General features: G+C 40.5%; 1 protein-coding gene across 6 annotated transcripts; it reads left to right on the top strand.

Annotated features, from left to right (window-relative positions):
* The first annotated feature begins 6,138 nt into the window (after positions 1 to 6,138).
* Positions 6,139 to 23,850, top strand: si:ch211-168d23.3 (BRD4-interacting chromatin-remodeling complex-associated protein). Of its 6 annotated transcripts, none has more exons than XM_058749782.1 (14): positions 6,139 to 6,875; positions 8,958 to 9,078; positions 9,338 to 9,383; positions 9,509 to 9,551; positions 9,812 to 9,877; positions 13,397 to 14,851; positions 14,991 to 15,221; positions 15,338 to 15,827; positions 16,091 to 16,218; positions 16,357 to 16,418; positions 20,428 to 20,576; positions 20,689 to 20,783; positions 20,937 to 21,039; positions 21,349 to 21,758. In XM_058749782.1, the coding sequence occupies exons 3-14, from the start codon at positions 9,343 to 9,345 to the stop codon at positions 21,606 to 21,608; spliced, it is 3,123 nt and encodes a 1,040-aa protein (XP_058605765.1). In that variant the 5' UTR covers positions 6,139 to 6,875; positions 8,958 to 9,078; positions 9,338 to 9,342; the 3' UTR covers positions 21,609 to 21,758. The 6 variants fall into 6 exon arrangements, with proteins under 6 accessions (XP_058605765.1, XP_058605764.1, XP_058605761.1 ...); XM_058749781.1 differs by having other exon boundaries at positions 6,140 to 6,875; positions 15,338 to 15,686; positions 21,372 to 23,850; XM_058749778.1 differs by having other exon boundaries at positions 6,140 to 6,875; positions 20,940 to 21,039; positions 21,372 to 23,850.
* Positions 23,851 to 23,911: the final 61 nt, after the last annotated feature.

The following is a 23,911-nucleotide window of genomic DNA, read 5'->3' as shown; positions in this document are numbered from 1 at the left end:
AGTCAACAGGGTTTATGGGTCTAATAATAAAACAAAAATTGTGTCACCTTTCAAATTATACATATGGTTTTACTTGTAGTTGTGTTGTAAATCATAGGATTAAATACTAAATAATGGATTACGTCTTGATTAAATATTGATCAATTGCATTTAATATTTTGGCTATGATCATGATTTATGTGTTTTCTGAAAAATCAGAACTTGCGCTTTGGCACAACATGTTTCAAAGCAACTTCACAGAATTTTAGTTTTATTTAGGAAATTTGGCTGATTTGACATTGAAACACACACACACACGTTTGTTAAAAATGAACTGTAAAAAAACCTTTAAAATTATATTTTTACTTTTTATTTCTATGCCTAATTTTGTAATGCATCAAATAAATATACAATTTTATACATTCATATTTAATGAAATGTGGAATTGTCTGCAATTCGGGTGCCAGATGTCAGAATGTAATGTCTGATTCAATCAGTATATAAGATTGGCAGCGACAGCTGATCCCACAGGCCAATAAATAAGAAAAGTGACACGTTCTTTAAACTATTTGCACAAGTTGATACCTCGTTCCTTAGTGACAGCGGTAAGCAGCTTCCGGTAGCATTCTTGTTGATGACAAAGCATTTCACAAACTCTTGGGAACACCCAGAGAACAGGGAGTGAAAGCACCTGAGGTCAAGGATGTGGAGACAACTGCTGATCTGTGACTCAAGCAGACTCATGTTTGAACTATTCTGGGAAGAACCTGTGAATGTGTACTCATTCTACTTAAAAAAAAAAATTAATGACAAGCATTTAACTATGTCATACTGCCATATGAACCATAAGTGAAATAAAGCGCTACATAATACCACCCAGTCATGTGTCCAAATGAATAGCATAACCACTGCACTATAACACACACGGTTTAGTTTGGAGATGAAAAGTCAGCAAAGTATCATATCAAAGAAAGCTAATGCTAGAGAAACAAACATTTGTGTGGATTTAGCCCTTTGTCAGTTTACACATGTGACTAAGGACTAGCCCAGGTTTACATTTTATTGCCGTGTATTTTATCATGCTGCCCTTTGTATCACATTAATGATCAATTAATGTTAAAGGAATAGTTCACCCAAAGAACATTAACATTTCTTTAAAAAGGTACACATAGGCCTATAGTATTGCCTCGAGTTTAAGTAGTTTGCAAAGAAGTCTGCCATCTCCAACATACATATAGGTCATTAAATAGTACCTTTTTATATATTATAATGATACTGACTACATATTGACTGATTGATCAGACATGACTGAATGTATTGATATCCAATTAAAATGAGGAGACATTTACATTTATTCATTTAGCAGACGCTTTTATCCAAAGCAACTTACAATTGAGGAACACAATAAGCAATTCATCATAAAGAGGCAAATAAATGCAGGACGTGCTTGCAATACGAAGTTTCAGAGTAATACAAGCTAGACAGGGAGAAGTTAAAGAAAGAAAAAGCAAAGTTTTTATTTATTTATGTTAAGATGAAATCAAATGATGATGGAAGAGATGAGTTTTCAGGTGTCGCTTGAAAATTGTCAGGGATTCAGCATTCTGGATATGGGTGGGAACGGTGAACGAAAACGACAATACAATATATTGTGTAATATGTCTTTATAATGAGACATTATATTTGAAGACATACCTGGCACTTTGCATTATTCTTTATAACATCATAAAGCAGGGGCCGCATTAGATCCATTTTTGAGATTATTATTAAAGAAAATCTCCTTTCATTAATTGCAGCTTATATTTACATTATATGTTTGTTTTTGTACATGTGTGTGATTCCAGAAATCATTATTACAGATTATTATTATGCAACAATTAAGGCAAGCAATTGTTAACAGCCTGAATAACATCAACAAGATACTACTGCCCGGGAAACTGAAGCTCTGGTGCCTACAGTTTGGACTCCTCCCCCTCACAATGTGGCCACTCACAGTGTATGAAGTCCCATTAACAACTGTGGAGAAGATGGAGAAGATCACTTCGTGGCTCTGTGTCTCATGAATTGATGTTTAACTAACATCAGCCTCCATGGCAGGGGTTCTCAAAGTTTACACTCAGAGGTCCGAATCTGGATTCTCATCAACGTCAAAAGGTCTGAAATAACTGTTATTAATAAACATGCTTACAACTTTATATAACAATTCAAATTTATATATGCTAATTATCATATTCATGATGTCATCAAGTCATACTTGCATTTACTCTCTGAACAGTAGCCTACTTAATTTTTATACAACTAAATGGCCAATAAACTTCAACTGAATTGCTAAAATCTTAAATTATAACCGCAATACGCAGTATACAGTGAATAAGGCCTATATTACCTTATTTTATATATCATGCCGCACAAAAGTCCGTCTGAGTAACAAACTACGTGCATATTTACAGACGAACTACATTCATGTTCATATGCCCAGACAGTCAACAGTGATAGGTTTTTGGAAATGCTGTTTTGTACTCATTCATTCATAAGTCTGCTGCGGTTCAGTCCGTTAATGTGCTGCTAAGTCTGCCGGTCGAGAAAGACGAGCTGCGTCAGGAAGGCAAAACCTCATGCTTGCAGGGCGAAACATGTGACACTGCAGCACGGGTTCATGCAACCCTGTGTTTGCATGTGTGTGCCACGGAGGTCTGAGTGATACGAGTGCACTTGAAACACGAAGTGGAGGCAGGTCCGGATCGAATTCCCTCCTGGTCCGTATCCGGATCGGAGTCCAGACTAACAGCAAAGCATCCCCTCCATCCACCTGCCACACCCTCACTTCGTCTGCAGCCTTTTCCCGTTCTTCCTGCTTTCGACAATTGCAGCAGTTGATCGCCTCACAGGGGCAGCGGGACAGGGCATCCGCATTCCCATGCTGCACCTCAAAATCTCCAAACACAGAGCCACCTGACACTCTGGGTTTCGGAAACTTAACAGCCAGGTGATGGATGCGTGGTCTGTCTGCAGCTGAAACCTCCCATGCAGGTATGGCCAGAAGTGACGAAGGGCCAACACCACTGCTAGCAGCTCTCGGCGGGTGATGCAGTAGTTCCTTTCTGCTTTCTTCAGGGCCTGGCTGAAGTATGCAATGACGTGTTCTCCATCGTCACCTTCCTGGAACAACATGGCACCAATACCAACATTGCTGGCATCGGTGTCGATGATGAACGGCCGACCTGGACCACAGGACCTGCTCCATCAACTGGAAGAAGGTGGCTGAAGCATTACAGAGGCCAAATGGCATTATCCAGAACTGCCACATGCAACGGCTGATGGTGAAGGCAGTCTTAGATTTGGCCTCTGGAGCCAACTCCACCTGCCAGTACCCTCTCTGGAGGTCAAGGGAGCTGAACCAGCTAGACCCTGCGATATAGTCCAAGGTGACGTCAATTTATGGTAGTGGTTCAGAGTCTTTTTTTGTGACCGCGTTTAAGTAGTCCCCACAAAACTGCCACGAGGAGTCCTTTTTGACGAGTACGGCTGGGGCTGCCCATGGGCTGTTAGATGGCTCGATTACTGCAGTCCTTTCCATCTCCCGGCTCTTTGGTCTGCTGCGGTCTGTTTGACCAGTGCTGTCGCAGACAGATGGGTGGAGCTGCGCCTGTATCAATGTCATGCTGTACTAGCCCCATTCGTCTACAGTCCTCATCCCGTGCAGCAAAGATGTCCCAGTTGCGGTCAAGCACTTCCTGCAACTGTTGACGCCGGCTCCGTTGCCACAGCCCGGCGTGGTGCTAACATCCCTGGGATTAATTTTCAATGTGAGTGCTTGACTATTCTGCCCAGTTGCTTGCCCCCTTGCTTGACCCTAGGGTACATCAACTGCCCTTTGCACCTTCTGTAGGGGAATGACGTCCCAGCCGATCTGAAGGTAAGCCCCAGCTACATTGGTACATGCCCCACTCAGTGTCAAAAACCTAGTCCCATAATACAAGTATCTTCTATGTCAGCCAGCCAAAACTCATGGATGAAAACATTCATGCCCACCATCACCTGAAAGTGCCTTCCTCCTTTAAAGGCTGCCCACTCCCCGGTTACAGTTCTCATCTGCATCGTAGTAGCTGACCACCCAGTTGGAGTTGACTCTTCCGTTCCAGACAGGGTTCCCGGGCAGACAATGGAAATGTTGGATCCCGTGTTGATGAGGGCCCTGCTAGCATGACCGTTCAGAACACAGGATATGTACAAACCCTGGGTGTGGCCCACTAGTGAACATTTTCCATGGAGAGGTGTCGACTGTGGTGGGAGCAGCCGTCCCTCCACCCGACCTCTTGCTCCTAGTTGTCAGAAACTGCAGACTTGCGGGGCAATCACGGGCCACATGCCCCACCTCCCCACAATGGGGCTGCTGCATGGGTATTCAGAAATACAGCCTCTGCCAATGCTTGGGTCAGTGTTTGTGGGGCAGATAAGCGAACGTGCCGTCTCAGCTTCTCTGGAAGCAGGGCTTGCAGAAATGCATAGGGAGCCAGCTTCTCCTGTGAATCTGCGGCGCACTGTGGGTATCCTTACCGCACATTAAAAAAGGCGCTCCCGTAAGAGTCTCATAGTCTTTCTGTTCTGCCAGAGTGAGATCAAGTAGCACTTGTAATGCTGGCCCTGCCAGTGCCAATGCCAGCTGAGCCGTTGAATCTTGCTTACTCCACCCAGCCCTATGTGCAAAATATGGCTCAGGTGGCACAGATCCGTCATACCTGGGCAGCTTAACATGGACAACAGCTCAAAACCAGCACATACACTCCCACCGGCTGAAGCACCGTCATCATCCTGGCTCACGTCCAACTCGCACAGATCTCGTGCTCATCACAGAAGAGATCGTGGCTTTCCCATGTTCGTGCACTCACTCCAGCCACTTCTCACACTCCCAGCGCAGGTGTCCACATCATGGTGGGTTTCCCCACCGTGGCTTCACACTTCGTCTCACATTTCCTCCATGAGGCTGCTTAGATCATGCAGGATGCGTTCGAATTTGCGCTCCGACATCCCACTTCCCACCATGCCTGAAGAACAAAGAGGCTCTGTATCTTAACTTTAATTAATATGCAGAACAACTATGTTACAGGCGCACCAGCCTAACTCACTCGTCTCTCTCTTTTCCGGGGTCTTCTATCTGCCAGTGCAAAAATAAACAGCAATTTCACAATAATTATAAAGTATGTGCACTACAGTATCAATGAATTTGACCATCATTCAATGAATAGTGTCAGTATTCCTGAATTACGGGTTTATGACCATATGAACACAGGCACTGATTTTGTATCATTGTGAGATATTAATTCATCGTTAAATGTTCTGTTAAAAGGTAGGGTAGGTGTAGGCGATTTCAGAAAGGCTAGCGATAGCAAGCTAGCTTTGAAAGCAAGATCCCCATCCTCCCTGCGTAATCGCTCTGCAAAGCCACGCCTCCTCCAAAACACATGAACGTGCTCAGTGCCGGTGAAGGATTAAATGCAACGCTGTCCCATTACCTCATGTCTCATTATGACAGGACAGATCAGAGCTGACAGGAAGGAAAGGGAAAGAGAGATAGGGGCGGGTTTGGGAAAGGTCCTCAAGTTGGGATTCGAACTCGGGACGCCCGTAGCACCGTAGGAATGCTGTCCGCACAGGATATAAAATCTAATCTAAAAGTCTAATCTTTTCTTAAAGGTTTCCATAAGTTGCTACATGTAACAAACGTAACTGACTGTACCTGCAATAACATACAAATGTAATACCAGTTTTATTTGTAGAACTACAATACACTGACAATATAGTTTTATACAATTATTTCAAAATTAAATCTGAAATATTATGTGCTTAGTGTTCAATATGCGTTATGTAATTAAACATAAAAGGTTTCTTGGAGAAGTTGTCACAATTCCTCTGTGGATTTAGACCGTCTCAGTTGTTTCAGTTATGAATTCGATCTCTCTGTGGGTCATATACTGTTGGACTTCTTATTCATTTAAAAAAAAAAAAAAAAAAAATCACTGGATTAAAAACGATATTTGTAAAAGGAATGTTCAAAAATTGCTATACATAAAAACATGTATAAATTTAAGGGTTAATCTTCTACTGAACAATGTTTAACATTTGATTTTCTTTTTATTTTACAATCTGCTTAATGACGTTGTGGAAATATGAAATATCTAAAGTACAACATAATCTTGACAACTGTCATCGATTCTAAAACATGTATGTTTCTGTAAAATTACAACTTATGGAGCAGGTGACATCCAGCGCTACAAAAAAATAAAAAAAAAACCACTCAAAACACCAAAAATATTTAATACTAGCCTAAATTTAACCTTTCCTTTTAATTCTCTGTGTATTAATTTTTTCCGCTTATGCCTATCCATAAATAGCCTAAATAAATAAATCCCTCTGAAAATATGATAGGATTTTAGTTCGAAGGAATTTTTCATAAAAAAATATATTCTATTTAAAGACGAAGTTTTGAAGGTCTGCCACAGAACTTTCTTTTCTTTTCTTTTCTTTCGGACATTGAGCGCTTGGACACGGCTGTCACTTAACATTAGCAATTAGTCTCTAAAGCAGAATAGCCTATTGTTAAAAAGAGAGTAAATATTGCATTTACCTTTTCTGTCCGCTGATCTAAGAATAAGATCGGTAAAGGTCAATATTACCATGATGTAATGTTTCCAAATGCCTGTGAAAAGCAGCGCGCTTCTGGGTTCCAGCGTCGCTGAGACTGAAGAGCAGCACATGCACACGCGCTTTCGGTCTCTTCTACCTCCGTGTGTGTCACCCACCCTCACGAGCCTCTCTCCCCCTCCTCCCTGAGCATGTGGGTACGGATGGATGGCGCACAGGCCCGTCTGAAAGGACAATAAAGCGCAAAGACGCTGGTGAGTTCTTTTTTTTTTTATCTCTGCGAAATGTCGCATTTAGAATATCCGCGTTATGGCGCGGCACAGGAGATATGATGGGATACATGTGCAGCTGTGTTTCACATGAGGAGCTTTTGTGTGCGCATCACCTCCTGCGAACCGCGTCATGAGCAGCATCCCTTTAAACCTCAAGTGTTTCCTTCTTACACCGAGACGCAAACGTGACCGCACGTGCCATTTCTGGGCACGAACTGGGTTTAAGGATTTATTAATAAATCATTTCTAAAACAGCCAGCCTGTAATTTTGATATTAAATGACAATATGTGCTGTGGAAATGCGGATGTAGGTAAAGAAAAATAAGACCGAGATTGGAGGAGATCTGTGTGTCTGGACTTCCGTTTGAAGTCAAAGCGAGAGACAAAATAAGGGAACATTTCTAACTGAAGATGGTCTTCGACCAATGCAAAGGTGTCGATTTGAACTCTGCGCAATGAACTGATACTGAACATGCGATGGCATGCGGTTCATGATGTGCATTTGACCACTATCCATGCGAGGTGTGAATATTCCGGTAACTGATATTACATAATGCATATTTATATTTCATTTTAATATATGCAATTATATTATTGGAGCCTGTATAAAATGTATGATAGCATTGGCTATAAAGAAACTGTTGCACTGTAGACAGTATAAATATGTAATTTGGTAATTCCTAAAGTTAATTCTTCCAGTCTGTTATCTCTACAATAAATCATGATTATTATTATTATTATTGTTTTTGTTACTGCAAATTAACAGTGATATGTGGCATTTCAAGTTGACAGTCTAACACTGAATTATTGTCTATAAAATATTTAAGAAAAGTGAACCTAGTAAAATCTATAGCAACCAAGCCAGTTCATACATGGTTGAACATTATATGATTCAGTCTTTTCAACCAGCCTACTTGATTTGTTTATGAAATTTAACATTATTATTGACTTGAAAGTTACTACGTTGCAGGAAGGACTCTAATCTGACTCAAATCCTTTAAAAACTACTTGCATTGGTGTAACTCAATATATTCAGGCCGAGTCAGTCATATCCTCCAGAATTTAGTATTTATTCACGTCATTACATTGTTTGGAGCATAATAAAAAAAAAGAAGGAAAAATAACATTTTTGAAAAATTATATTTTATTCATATTTTATTCTATAGGACTAGGACTCAGTTTTTCTAAAAAAAAAAAAAATAATAATAATAATAAAATGGCATGAATAGACATCAAAAAGGCAAAAAATATGGGATTTTTTTTTTTTTTTAAATCACCAATCAATTTTTAGGTTTCAGGATTTTTTTATACTAAACTTTAAGGGTGATTCTCAACTAAGTCATAAAATATATAACAAAATGATTTGATATACCATTTTGTTTTATGCAATATGCGTGTAAAAATTTCCATAAACTGGTTTAAATTAAACCCATTAAACAATGCATCTATACGCTATCTAATTTGCATATTAATGTGTTTCTGTTGGGACAGCATGTTGAAAAAAATAATTGTCATAATGGGAGTAATAATTGGCCAGATTTTCATAATATCTAATATTTCTTAAGAAAATCGATATATAATTTATTTTCCTATTCAATTGTTATGTCTCCCAAAATGTATAATAAACATGCTTTTAGTCCCGGTGTCCTCGGATATGTATGAAATGATGTCCTGTTTCATAACAGGAAGTCATATTTGAATTTGAAAACCCATAACATTTTCCTGAGATGTTGCTTTATGACAAACAATTTGATAATTATTCAGATTTAAATGACAATTACAAAATATAATCATATTTCCATAAGGATGTAACATTTTTCACTAAATTAAATTTAGACTACATAGCTGGGTCTCAGGAGGATATTCAGTAAATGAACAGGTCATTTAGATGTGACACTTTGTAGGTTATTTGACCAAAAATGTACAGAACAGCGAAATAATAAGATTTCATTTATAAAATATGATATGATTGCCAGTTTAGTTCAGTCAAGCAATTTCATTTTTAACATCCATATACACTTGCAAAGACTAATAACTTTTTGTACACCATGTTTATCTTCTCAGATCTTGCTGAAGAGCATGTGTCCAAATGTCTAGTTTCCTCACTGCCAGTCCCTAAAATCCAGTCAATGAAGTCCACAGAAACTCTCTCTCCCTGCTCTGAATGGAGCCACCCTAATAAAAGGTTAGGTTACTTCACATAACCCAGATTATTACATATGCACCATGTGATTTTCTCATTAATAGCGATTTACTAGAGATTTGGCACCATAATATTGTATACATTAAGTGGATTAGAGTTGATTTATATAGTACATTAAAACAATTCTGACACATTAGATTTAATATCAAATAATATTGCACATTTTGTCAAAGCATAATTTAATTTGTAATAAATTTTATCATAATTTTGTAATTCCAATCCAATGTCTTTTTTTGTTCAGTTGAAATGGAGGATGAAGATGGTACTTGTTTATTTGATGTTTTGTGGTAAGTGTTGTTACATCCAGTAAAATGAATTCTCTTATATTGTGTGTATTTTAAAGCATCCATAACACAAGATTTGCAAGATATTTTGCTCATATGTTAACTTTTAAATGTTTACTTTGAAATAGTGACCCTCAAGCTCTGAATGATTTTCTTCATGGGACAAATGAGGTACGGAGGGATCATAATATTACGATGTGGCTTTAATCTTTAATGTTAGTAACATTAGTGACTATCTGTTACAGTACTTTTGCCAAAACTTTTTGGAACCTTTGCACTCTTCTAAGGACATATATAGAGATATCTACATGGATAACTTTGAAGAACCTTAAACAGATCTTGTGTTTGTGTATACATTTTTCTTTGCAAATGCAAGTTCTATAAAATTATCCCATGCAATTAACTGTCCCTCCTCCCTTCTGTTCAAACAGCTGCCAAGTGGAGACTTACTCATTAATTCATCCTCCGGAGAGCCGTCACTCTTCACAGACACTCCAGTGAGTCTAGATCGCACTCCCCATGGAAGAGGGAGCATATAGATTTGTTTCAGCTGGGACATCCCAGAACATGCCAGTCTGTCTTAAAAAAAAAAAAAAAAATTTACATACATACATACATACATACATACATACATAATTAGAATATCATCAATAAGTTGATTTCACTAATTCCATTCAAAAAGTGAAACCTGTATATTATATTCATTCATTACACACAGACTGATATATTTCAAATGTTTATTTCTTTTAATTTTGATGATTATAACTGACAACTAAGGAAAATCCCAAATTCAGTATCTCAGAAAATTTGAATATTGTGAAAAGGTTCAATATTGAAGACACCTGGTGCCACACTCTAATCAGCTAATTAACTCAAAACACCTGCAAAGGCCTTTAAATGGTCTCTCAGTCTAGTTCTGTAGGCTACACAATCATGGGGAAGACTGCTGACTTGACAGTTGTCCAAAAGACGACCATTGACACGTTGCACAAGAAGGGCAAGACACAAAAGGTCATTGCAAAAGAGGCTGGCTGGCTGTTCACAGAGCTCTGTGTCCAAGCACATTAATAGAGAGGCGAAGGGAAGGAAAAGATGTGGTAGAAAAAAAAAAGTGTACAAGCAATAGGGATAACTGCACCCTGGAGAGGATTGTGAAACAAAACCCATTCAAAAATGTGGGGGAGATTCACAAAGAGTGGACTGCAGCTGGAGTCAGTGCTTCAAGAACCACTACGCACAGACGTATGCAAGACATGGGTTTCAGCTGTCGCATTGCTTGTGTCAAGCCACTCTTGAACAACAGACAGCGTCAGAAGTGTCTCACCTGGGCTAAAGACAAAAAGGACTGGACTGCTGCTGAGTGGTCCAAAGTTATGTTCTCTAAATAAATTTAGCATTTCCTTTGGAAATCAGGGTCCCAGAGTCTGGAGGAAGAGAGTAGAGGCACACAATCCACGTTGCTTGAGGTCCAGTGTAAAGTTTCCACAGTCAGTGATGATTTGGGGTGTCATGTCATCTGCTGGTGTTGGTCCACTGTGTTTTCTGAGGTCCAAGGTCAACGCAGCCATATACCAGGAAGTTTAGAGCACGTCATGCTTCCTGCTGCTGACCAACTTTATTGAGATGCAGATTTCATTTTCCAACAGGACTTGGCACCTGCATACAGTGCAGTATCTGGTTTAAGGACCATGGTATCCCTGTTCTTAATTGGCCAGCAAACTCGCCTGACCTTAACCCCATAGAAAATCTATGGGGTATTGTGAAGAGGAAGATGCGATATGCCAGACCCAACAATGCAGAAGAGCTGAAGGCCACTATCAGAGCAACCTGGGCTCTCATAACACCTGAGCAGTGCCACAGACTGATCGACTCCATGCCACGCCGCATTGCTGCAGTAATTCAGGCAAAAGGAGCCCCAACTAAGTATTGAGTGCTGTACATGCTCATACTTTTCATGTTCATACTTTTCAGTTGGCCATGATTTCTAAAAATCCTTTCTTTGTGTTGGTCTTAAGTAATATTCAAATTTTCTGAGATACTGAATTTGGGATTTTCCTTAGTTGTCAGTTATAATAATCAAAATTAAAAGAAATAAACATTTGAAATATATCAGTCTGTGTGTAATGAATGAATATAATATACAAGTTTCACTTTTTGAATGGAATTAGTGAAATAAATCAACTTTTTGATGATATTCTAATTATATGACCAGCACCTGTATGTATACATGTGTGTGTATATATGTATGTATGTATATGTGTGTGTATATATGTGTGTGTGTGTGTGTGTGTGTGTATACAGTGAGGAAAATAAGTATTTGAACACCCTGCTATTTTGCAAGTTCTCCCACTTAGAAATCATGGAGGGGTCTGAAATTGTCATCGTAGGTGCATGTCCACTGTGAGAGACATAATCTAAAAAAAAAAAAATCCAGAAATCACAATGTATGATTTTTTAACTATTTATTTGTATGATACAGCTGCAAATAAGTATTTGAACACCTGAGAAAATCAATGTTAATATTTGGTACAGTAGCCTTTGTTTGCAATTACAGAGGTCAAACGTTTCCTGTAGTTTTTCAGCAGGTTTGCACACACTGCAGGAGGGATTTTGGCCCACCTCCACACAGATCTTCTCTAGATCAGTCAGGTTTCTGGCCTGTCGCTGAGAAACACGGAGTTTGAGCTCCTCCAAAGATTCTCTATTGGGTTTAGGTCTGGAGACTGGCTAGGCCACGCCAGAACCTTGATATGCTTCTTACAGAGCCACTCCTTGGTTATCCTGGCTGTGTGCTTCGGGTCATTGTCATGTTGGAAGACCCAGCCTCGACCCATCTTCAATGCTCTAACTGAGGGAAGGAGGTTGTTCCCCAAAATCTCGCAATACATGGCCCCGGTCATCCTCTCCTTAATACAGTGCAGTCGCCTGTCCCATGTGCAGAAAAACACCCCAAAGATGATGCTACCACCCCATGCTTCACAGTAGGGATGGTGTTCTTGGGATGGTACTCATCATTCTTCTTCCTCCAAACACGTTTAGTGGAATTATGACCAAAAGTTATATTTTGGTCTCATCTGACCACATGACTTTCTCCCATGACTCCTCTGGATCATCCAAATGGTCATTGGCAAACTTAAGTCGGGCCTGGACATGTGCTGGTTTAAGCAGGGGAACCTTCCGTGCCATGCATGATTTCAAACCATGACGCCTTAGTGTATTACCAACAGTAACCTTGGAAACGGTGGTCCCAGCTCTTTTCAGGTCATTGACCAGCTCCTCCCGTGTAATTCTGGGCTGATTTCTTACCTTTCTTAGGATCATTGAGACCCCACGAGGTGAGATCTTGCATGGAGCCCCAGTCCGAGGGAGATTGACAGTCATGTTTAGCTTCTTCCATTTTCTAATGATTGCTCCAACAGTGGACCTTTTTCACCAAGCTGCTTGGCAATTTCCCGTAGCCCTTTCCAGCCTTGTGGAGGTGTACAATTTTGTCTCCAGTGTCTTTGGACAGCTCTTTGGTCTTGGCCATGTTAGTAGTTGGATTCTTACTGATTGTATGGGGTGGACAGGTGTCTTTATGCAGCTAACGACCTCAAACAGGTGCATCTAATTTAGGATAATAAATGGAGTGGAGGTGGACATTTTAAAGGCAGACTAACAGGTCTTTGAGGGTCAGAATTCTAGCTGATAGACAGGTGTTCAAATACTTATTTGCAGCTGTGTCATACAAATAAATAGGTAAAAAATCATACATTGTGATTTCTGGATTTTTTTTTTTAGATTATGTCTCTCACAGTGGACATGCACCTACAATGACAATTTCAGACCCCTCCATGATTTCTAAGTGGGAGAACTTGCAAAATAGCAGGGTGTTCAAATACTTATTTTCCTCACTGTGTATATATATATATATTTATTTTTTTAGTTTCAATAGAATGGATTTGTAACTAAGCTTTAAAATGGTGTTTGAATATTTTTAACAAACCTTTAACATGACTGTTGTGACCGTTCTGCAGAGCCCTGCGTCTCTGTTAGCAGATGATACTAGTTCTCAGGACACTACTGTCTCTGGCTGTGTGGATCTCTCCTTTCTGGAGGAGGCACTGCTGGCATCACCAGGATCCTCACTTGGAAGTGGAGGTCCAGAGGTGCAAGAAGATCCCAATATCCAACTTGTGGAACAGCAGAAAGAGTCAGACGAGATCTGCGACATTCTCCAGCAGAGTCTCCAGGAGGCTGACATCACTGAGGACACTCTCGCATTAGAGGCAGGACTTGCCCAGACAGTAGAAACTCTCCAGTTTGGTTTGTCTGGCACATCCCTTCCTTTGCCTTCATCACCATATTTCTCCAAACCTTTGACCCTTCCTGGCTTGAGCTCTTTACCAAAGGACACCCAAACAGCAGTGGAGCCTCCTCAGCCATCTTTATTAGCTGTTGGCCCAGGCTGCCCCTCACTCAAACCTCCAGGAACGCAGTTAATGAGTCTACTTCCTGGGAATGTCTTCCCCGTACCTCCACTCGAGGCATCCTTTTCAATTAATTCAGCACAAAGCACCAGCATGATTATCCAAAAGACCCTACCAACCCGCCAGATGTTGGCCTCCACCGTTACCCCATCAGGGGTCACGTTACAAAAAACCCCTCTACCCATTCAGCCTAAGTTACCAGTCAGCATCCAGCCCAGGCTTGTGCAGATCAGTCCCAGGCCATCAGGACAGAAACCATTGCCAGGATTTGCCTTCATCTCAACAAATGTGTCACAGAGTGTCTTGTTACCCCCTTCTGTTGTCTCAAAGCAGTCCTTACAAGCACAGTCCGCACCAGGTGTCAGCAAACCTGTTAGCTTGAATCTGGTTGGTCAAGGAGGCCCCATTGTCATTCAACCCCAGGATCCTTTTCAGGGCCAGAGACAGTTCTTCCTGCCGAGCCAAACACCTGCATCTTTGTCCCAGTCTACCAGCATCCCAAGGTGCATTCTTGGTACACCAAGCAATCAGGTGTCTAACAAACCCAATGTTGACGGTTCTCATATTGTGACTGTTCGGCCAAGGCAAATCAACTTCAGCCCTATTTTCACCTCCCCAACTGGACAGCTCACCCTAAAACAAGGGGCTCTTCTGTCAGGGTCCTTACCAATTCGGTCAACACCTCCTACAGTCCTCCAGATGCCAACACAGCTAGCAGGGACCTATGCACCTCAAGTGCAGGGGCAGCATGCGGTAGTTCAAAACACTGTTGGAAACCAGATCACATTGATTAATAATGCCAATATGATTATTCCTGATATGACCACCATACCAATAGAAAATGGTCAGTCTATGATACAAAGTCTGCCTTTGGTGTCTCAAGCCCAAAGTGCTCCAATATGTGGACCTGAGGGAAAGGCGTGTCTTACCCAGAATTCAGTGCTTCTCTTGCCTGAGAGAACAACTGAAGATCAACAGGAGAAAGTCAACAAACCGTTTCAAGTGAGTTTCTGTTGTAACAATGTTAGGAATGGTCTTTATTTTCATAAACAGTATTATATTATGTTTCAGAATCTTATTCAATTTTAAAAGCACCGTTGAATTTTATAACAGATTTGTGGCTTATTACATTTGTTCACAGGAGAGCGGATTGCTTCCTCCAGCTTCAGTGGAAGCACCTGTTGCAGAGATTCAGCCTCTGCCCTCTCCAGTATCAACTCTACTACAGTCATCACCAGATATTAGTTGTACCCATGAGACAGTGTTGTCATTATCCCCCCAGCTGATTACCCAGACAGGAGAGCAACATTTTACTGAAGGAGAGCATAACCCATTGAATCACAATCAGGCTTTAGTGCATCCTCCCCAACAGGTAAATTAAAACTGTGCTCTGTAAATTGCATTCAAACACAGATGTGAACTGTATCAGCGTATTAGGAAAGTATCCTCTACTTCTTCAGTAAATACAAAATATGTCTTTCTCTGCAGTATCCACAACAACCATCAGCCAGCCAAGATTTCTTAGCTGCAACTCTGCTTGTGCAAATGGACAACCATATCTCTGCTGCTGTAGGTGAAGCTGAGGACTCGCTCACATCCTTGACTGCATCTGAGACTTTCTCTTCATTGTGTGAGAGTGAAGAGATTCTTATGGCAGCATACCATGGTTCAGAGCACACAGATATTCTGTTGCAGTCTCCTATTGGCCAGTGCTCTGTAAAGACCACAGACATGGACTCCATGAACGGCTCAACAACTCCAGTCTCAGATGGGCAGGATTCCTCTGTGTTGATTGCTCTTGGCGCTGACCCCAAGTGTCAGGAGGGGCCAGTAATGAGTAAGAGCCTTTCCTCTTCCTCAGAGAAGTTGTTTATGTATCTGGAGCAATTGGGCCAAAGTCATGTGTTAAGTGAGTTTAGCAGAACCTCAGAGTCAACCGACCATGAGTACAAGCAGCAATACGGTGAACATGACACAGGTAAATTCTTAAATGAGACTAACTTTCCAACAGTAACAATGAATATTATTGCTGTAGCTATGAAAGAAGAACTAAACACAGTCTTTGTTAGAAAGCATTTTAAATTTCCCAGAAATAGGATACAGGAACTTATGCAATAGAAGATAGTGCTTCTTTAGGACATTTTCTTTTTGTGTTTGCTGTACACACAAATATATTCTTTATAACAAAAAAAACCCATCTATCATCCTTTTTGGTTTCAAATTTATACCTCCCCTAATTAGAGCTCACAGTCCCTAGGAACAATGGGATAATCTCTTTGAATCAGCGTGAGTTACAGGACAAGGTACATCTCGGGCCCAGGCTGTTTGCCCAGGACAAGGAGACCTACTCAACACTTCAAAAGAACCAGGTAAAGGTGCAAAAGAAACGTGAAGTCTTAGTCAAATCATGCTAGATTTCAGGAAGATGTGACATTTCGAATAGATTCAGAATTTCAAAAGTCATTCTGGATTTGAAGTATGTAATTAAAATTCCCTCCGTGTCACAGACTCCAACTGCAAGCGTGGATCCAAAAGAGGAGAAGCTGAGACTAACAAAGAGGCAACACAGGTAAGTAAAAATAGATTTACTCAGTAGCATACTAATTCTATGTAGACATCAGTATGAATTCAAAAATATTTAAGATGCAAAATGTCATAGGCAGGACTGTAGCTAGCAAGAAACTGTGTTGTTAGACCAGCTGATTGGGGAATAAATAGTCTCGCATAGACAGACCTTCAGACTGACGGCAGAAGTTCTGGGAACCTTGGCCGCTTTGAATGGCCAAGGCCCGCCCAAAAGGCCATATGACTGACAGGTAAAGCAACCATCATGTTTCTTTTTGTGCGGTGTCATGTTTAGGGGCGTAGAAATGTCCCCACAGTAACAGACAGGTCTCGTAAAACAGACAGTAAAACTCTCGGACATATTTTAAAGATTCTATGCCGCAAACTTTAAATATTTCACATACTTTTGAAAACCCACTGTTTAGTTTGATTAGCTGATCCTAAGTGCTCTTTGTCACAATTGTAAACACGACGGCTTTCTTCTTCCATGAAGCATTGGCATCACAGTATTTTGGTTTCCTGGCAGAACAGCAAAGAACGCAACACACACATTTCCCAGGAATTCTGTACAATTTAACCAATCTAATTTAAATTTAACCGATGATGGCTTTGAAACTTCTGAAGTGTTTCCAATTTTGTGTGAGATCAGCATCAGACATTCAGCTAACAGTCCGTGGGGGTGACGTCTGAGGCTGAGACTAGAGAATAAGACAATACATTTCAAGGCACCTTAGGTTAGGAATTATATTTTGCATATTGTTCGCACTACAATGTAAATATTTAAACTCTGTCATATTGGCGTCTTACACTGCGGGTTTGAGGTAGTGATGGGACGGTTGATTATGGGAAGGTCCGGACAGCTGGTTTGAAAAAAAATTAAATTTACTTTGTTGTGTGTGTGTACACTTATATGGGATTCGGCAGAATACTTTTGCATCAACTGTAACCTCAACACCAGACAGAAACTGAATGCACATCACACCTCTAATGCATTTAAGTATGTTCTATAACCCAAACAGCTCACCCAAACCTACTTACATCAATTATTATGATCACATACTTGTATATTTTATTGATCAATATGTGATCCGTTGACAAGACTACACGACACGAGTTGTGGTCTCATTGTCAAATCGATTTAGATGACATTAGATCAGATTAGACAGAACTGTGTTGATCCCAGACTGATTACACACTTATGGTGGAGAAGACAGGTCTGATGACCAGATGTCGCTAATGCACATTGTGTTTAAAGCTTCCAGTAATTAACCTTTTTTCAAATGCTTCAGAAAGCCTTGGTTTCCCGTCACTAGTTTGCGGGAAACGGAAGTTCAATCCTCTGTATGTCCTGCACATATAGCAGAATTGATAATAAAGTTGACTTTGAATGCCCAATCCTGATCCCAGATAGCTACCATCCTGCAGAATTCAGTTTCAGCTCCAGCTCTGCACCAACACACCTTTCTGTAATTCTCACGCGTTTCTGAATATCTGATTCACGTGTTTTTGATTAGGATTGGGTTGAACTTTACAGGAAGATCAATCTCAAGGAACAGGTGTAAAGACTCCTGCCTTAGGTATAAAAGCCTTTTGCACCCAGGGACAATGGGCAGAGGTCAAAACAAGACTCTCAAATAAATGCTTTGCATTGTAATGCTTTCCAGAACAGAAATACATAAAAAGCAACACTTCTAAACAAAACAAACCAGGGGTCTCCAACCCTGCTTCTGGAGAGAGCTACTGTCCTGTATATTTCAAGTATAACCCCAATCAAACACAACTGAACCAGCTAATCAAGGTATTTAGGATTACTGGAGCAGGATGGTAGCTCGCCTGGTAGCTCGGTTGGAGATCCCTGCAACAAAGCAAGTTCACAAAGGCTTTTCCCTAGAGCAGGGTTGCCAAACTCAGCTCCTGGAGGACCAAAGTCTTGCGGAGCTTAAATTCAACCCTAATTTAACACACCTGATCCAACTAATCAAGCCCTTTGGGATCATTTATAAAACTACACACAGGTCAGCTGAAGCCGAGTTTGACACCTCTGCCCTAGAGAGAAGAGAACATCTGTTTATAGATCCCACCGCAGGAACTAACCCCGTTTCAGGAACTATTTTGTTCTTTTCACACAAAAGTAACTATTTGGTCTTTTGAGTCATACCCCAAACCTTGTTAGATGCATCTATTGTTAGTACTTTATCCCTCGATCAAAGGAATGCCCGAATTCATTTAATCAATATCACTTACATCTGTCCAGTACAACTCCCAATAATGAAAGACAAACGTTAAGATACAACGGAACCACTGCCAAGCGCAAGGCCATTAGGCATAATAGGTGGAGGCAAGTCCTGAACAAGATAGATATTTTTCTGTGGAGAAATGGAGAGGCATTGCCAAGTCTGAACCCTAGACTAGATAGGTGGACAACCAGAATCAAAGCGTCTCGTTCTGCCTGTTAACTTGGAGAAAACAGGACGTCACCTCTGTATGCAGGTATTCTGAGACTGCTGATTTACAGTAGCTTTTATACATTCATTGATAATATAGGGTGCAACACTGAGTCCAAATGGCACCTTGAGACTCTTGTACGCTTTTCTTTAAGACACAAACTAGAGATGTTAACTATGAGCAACATAAATGCTATAAATAAAGCTCAGGGCTGAGAATCTCAAGGAGGTTGATGTTGCAGTCCTTGTAAGGAGCAATGAGTCATCACTATTATGGTTACTCAAATATACTTTCAGTCACTTTGAATAGAAGTATCTGCTGAATGACTTTTCTACTTAAGATGTCGGGAGTAAATGACGATTGTATGTTCATTATTACGTCCAACAACTGTACACCTCAATCGTTGAAGACGGTCTTGTCTACATCTGCTCCGGCGTCAAAACAATGGCGGACCGTCGACAGCTCACTCAGGGCGGGTCTGTGATAAAACGCTCGTGTCGTGGGAGAGGCCTGCCAAAAATCTGTGAACGACTTGATTTGAGAAAGGGGTTATGATTTATAGGGATTAAAAAAAAAAAAAGACACTGGGTGGATTTTTATCATTATAGTCAAGTCATTATTTATATAGCGCTTTTAACAATACAGATTGTGTCAAAGCACTTAACAGTATCAAATTGGAGGATAGAGTGTCAGTAATGTATAATAAGATTAAACACTCAATTTTCAGTTAAAGGCATTTCATCATTGAATTCAGAGATGTCATTGTCTAGCTCAGTTTAGTTTAAATGGTATCTGTGCCATAATCAAATCGACGATAATCGCTAGAAATTAAGGGTTAAGGGTAATTATAGGGTTGTTGTGTACACTCATTGCCAACACACATTTCAGTTCAAACAACATGTAAAAGTGAATTTTGCATCTGATGACACCTTTAAGATTAGGCCACACTTTTAGGGGACAAGGGTATAGTGGGAATTTGAGCCCTCAATATCTATGGTTCCCAACCACATTCCCCGTGTACCCCGATACTGCTCATTTAGTAAGGACTGCAATTCTTGTAATGGGTGTGTCAGACAAAGGTAAGCAGATGAGTTGAATCAGGTCCGTTTGATTAGGAAGCGTTAGAAAATTTGTACTGTTGGTCTGCCTCCAGGAACAGGGTTAAGAAGGCACTCACCTAGAAATCTCTTTAAATCTTTGTAACACATCCAGCAGGGTCCAATGGAGAAGCTGACCATTGAATAAAGAGCTAATCTACATACTCCAATAAGACTGAAAAAGGGGTCAAACCATTTTGAATGCTAGCTGACCTGAACGTCTGTTGGAAAGGATAGCATCATCATCTTCATGTAAGATGAGACTCCACTAGCAGTGAAGAAAGACCAAGATATGGCATTCTTTTGCTTTGTCTAGGACACCATAGCCAACAAAGAAATGTTTTGAAAAACAAAAAGAATTACATTTTTTTTTTAAATAGGGCCATCCACAAAGTTGCTATTTAACATACACAAATTAATTTAACATAGTACTACTTTTAACATATAAATACTTTGTATGTGCATTTGCAGGTTCAAACAGCAGCTGTTTTTAGACCACAGTGCTGTTCTCAACCCAAACACTTCGGCTCCATTTGTTTCGGTGGAGGATGCTTTGAGACATTTGTTGCCGTACCATACTTGTGCTAGAGCTCTACCCAACCAGGCTGACTTTATTTCAGGTTTGACTCCAATCATGCAGTTTGAATTTAACAATATTTTATAAAATTGTTGTCCTGTAATGGATTCAACAGTAAAATAAACATGAGAAAATATCTGTCATTCTTTATGCAGTGGACAAGCAGTTTGAATGCGTTTCAGTCGTTCTGCTGAAACGAATCAAAGACATGCTGAACAAGTACAGGAAACTACTTCTGACTGAATCCCAGGTAAATAAATGGCATAATTTGTAATAATAAAAAAAAAAACCTGCACCTAACTAATCCAGAATCACTGACCAAAGTAATTGTTCTGAAACTAAATTATTTTGGTTCTCTGGAATATAAGAGGTGGCAGGTCTGAGTTGTTATTGCTTTCTTCAGCAGGAGAGCCCATCAGCAGAGATGGTGATGCTGGAGCGTTTGTTTCTACAGTCAGAGAGAGTCTCACTGGCGGAGGACAGACGCAAAACCAGGAGAGATCCAGGTAACAAGGCACACGATTCTTTTGAGTGCCTTTGTTTCTCACGAGTAAAGCTGGGTTCCTTATATACAACCCTGGAGGACCACTGCCCTACAGCATTTAGTTCAAACCCTGCTCAAACTCAGGAGCCTGTCATTTTTTAATAACGGAAGATATTGATTAGCTTGCTTAGGTGTCATTGATTAGGCTTAGAGCTAAACTCTGCAGGGCAGTGACCCTCCAGGGTCAGATTTGAGAAACTCAGTTATAAAGTGTTGCAATTACAGCCACAGATTACATGCACTCTGACCTGAAACAGTGAAATGTGAACAGGTTTCATTATTTTGGTGGTTCAGCAGAGTCCTTCCTCATGTCCCGAGCCAAGAACTCATCTCAGCACAGCCAACTGTCGTCAGTCCAGACTGGCCTTGCCAGTTGTCCTCCATCTCCACCATCATGGACCTTGCAATCTGACAGACCTCCTGGCCTCAAGACATATCGCTCCAGCAGCAAAGGAGCAATACGCCTCACTATCAAACAAGAGTCAGGATCCCGCAAGGTTATCCACAACTCATGTGATGCCTCACATGTGATCTCTGGGTTTAAACGAAACTACAGCGGGCAGTTAACTAAGGGAGGAGCCATGCAGGGGAGAGATGAATCTCTCAAGCCTCCTTTGTCAAATGTTGCAGAGGACAAAAATGATCCGAGGCCAGATCAGCTAAACAAGATGAAATTGCACCTTGACATGGAGACAATTAGGACAGGTAGCGAGTCGCAGAACCCCTCTGATTCTGTGGCCACTCAAGACTATGTAGCCCCAAGGGTGCAAGGTTTACTTCCAGAGCAGTGCACTCCAATGCTTAAAAGGAACAAGCTGGCTGCTTCGGCAGCAGAGTCTCCCAGTTTGCCTGCATTAGTGGAAGAAGGGGAACTGAGTGAACACCTGCAAAGTGCTTTAGACAGCATCCTGGAGCTGCAAAGGTTGCAGGGATCTGTAGCAGGGGTTAAACCCAAGATCCAACAGCCTCGTGCACTGGATCAGGCCGTCAGCAGCATGCTAGAAGGACAACTATAAGACGGAAGAACTAAATGAAAAGAAAAGCCTGAAGATTGAGGATATTTGGCTTTCACATCCTGCGATCCACATCCAGCAGATTTTTATTCATTCATTTTCCTGAGGAAGAAAGTCTTATTTATTGTGTAAATAGAGTCAATAGAATCTGGAAAGTTTCTTGAATCTTTGAAACCTTTTTGTGGAGATACATTATACTAATTTATAGTCTTCTATCAGTTTAAAACAACTTTAAAAACACAAGTGCAGTTTGTCTATATGTATATGACATTTTGATGTGAATGTGTCTATAACAAGGTTATTTCTCTTTTGATGGGGACTTCGGTTTGCTTGACGCTGTTTGGTTGTTTTTAAAGGTGGGGTAAGTGATTTCTGGTAGCCAATGTTGAGATTTCAAATCACCAAAACAAACACGCCCCTAGCCCAAAAGGGTCTCACCCCTATTTTGATAGCTCCACCCCACACATACGTACGCAACCCAGGCAACGATTACTTCTGTGAAACAAAGCAAAACCAATGTTACTCACCTATCGAGAAGAAACGAAGCAACCTCGGCGTCCGATCGCAGGCCTTCCGAAAATACATACCCCACCTTTAATAGCTCTTTACCAAACTCCCCGGAAGCAGCAAACCAGAGTACATTTGAAAACGGCAGCTTGGGGTACAGTTCATGTGGATGTAAACTGGCCTAACAGCCTTAACCTGTGAAAACTGCCTTATACATCAATTGAGAGAATGTACCAAGGCAAACTGCTTGGTCATAACTCCAGTTTAAAAAACACCAGCCAAATGAACCAAACTGACGTCAAGCAGACTTGGGTCTGCAGTATAAACTCTAGTGTAAAAGCAGCCCACGTGTTGTAAGCACAGACAGTTCAGAGAATGATGTCAGTTCCCGCTTGTTTACCCCCAAAGAAAATATACCCCATTTCATCCTAAAGTCACCAGCAAAACCACCAGTGAGATTTCATAAATGTGTTATCCTGACACAGACTGAATATGTAAACGCAACAGAATCTCCATTGATTATCTGGCAGATGTAAAGTATGCCTTATTCTGTAATGAACTGTACTGTTCCAGTTGTGGTTTAAGACAAGATGCATAAATGCAAAAGCAATAAGTAACAGATGGTTGGTAAAATATGGTTGTGCCTCAATCAAAATACAACATTCTTTTGCATTTCCATTGCTATAGATCATGCAGCTGTTTGAAAAGTATTTGAGTCACTCCTAATGTTCAACACACACTTAATATTGTTAGAATACAGATCTTGTATAAAAATTCCAGTATCTGTTCACCAAAACCTAAAACAGTAACTAGAAACATCCAGTCTAGAGTTAGCTATAGGATTATAGGCTCTAGAATTATTTATGTTAATGTTTTTTCTTGACAATCTACTACAATGTCATGCTCATGTTATGCCAGCGATGATTACTTCTTTATTATATAATGGAGTAGTATGGCGAGGCATTTTATAAGCGTTTCTTTGTCCGGTTAGTTTCGTCACTCGATATACATTACAAATATTGTGCTCAAGTTATACGTTTGTTAACTTTTTATGTATTGCTTCCCTGACAAATGCTATGCACTACTCTTACAGAACACTTAGCCGCCAAACTAAATACTGTGACCGGCCCTAAATGTGACAAGATGTATGTAACAAATTATTTTGCTTGATTTAAACTTATGTACTATACTGTGAAATGTAGCATATTTGGCAATGATCCAAAATGGACATTTGATAAACAGATTGTTCCGACGCCACAATCAAAGAGGCCTTAAAGCTGCAGTACAAGATTGTCAGAATCACTAGATAAGTCA

The sequence above is a fragment of the Onychostoma macrolepis genome, chromosome 17 (assembly GCF_012432095.1).
Source record: "Onychostoma macrolepis isolate SWU-2019 chromosome 17, ASM1243209v1, whole genome shotgun sequence".
Classification (NCBI taxonomy): domain Eukaryota; kingdom Metazoa; phylum Chordata; class Actinopteri; order Cypriniformes; family Cyprinidae; genus Onychostoma; species Onychostoma macrolepis.
This window is presented reverse-complemented; position numbering and strand designations above follow the sequence as displayed.

What these genes read in the sequence shown, in the direction of transcription:
- si:ch211-168d23.3 (XM_058749776.1), top strand. Translation starts at nt 9,343, where the DNA reads ATGGAGGATGAAGATGGTACTTGTTTATTTGATGTTTTGTG. An exon ending in TGTTTATTTGATGTTTTGTG is followed by an intron (nt 9,384 to 9,508) that starts GTAAGTGTTGTT and finishes ACTTTGAAATAG; the next exon opens with TGACCCTCAAGCTCTGAATG. An exon ending in AAGTCAACAAACCGTTTCAA is followed by an intron (nt 14,852 to 14,990) that starts GTGAGTTTCTGT and finishes ATTTGTTCACAG; the next exon opens with GAGAGCGGATTGCTTCCTCC.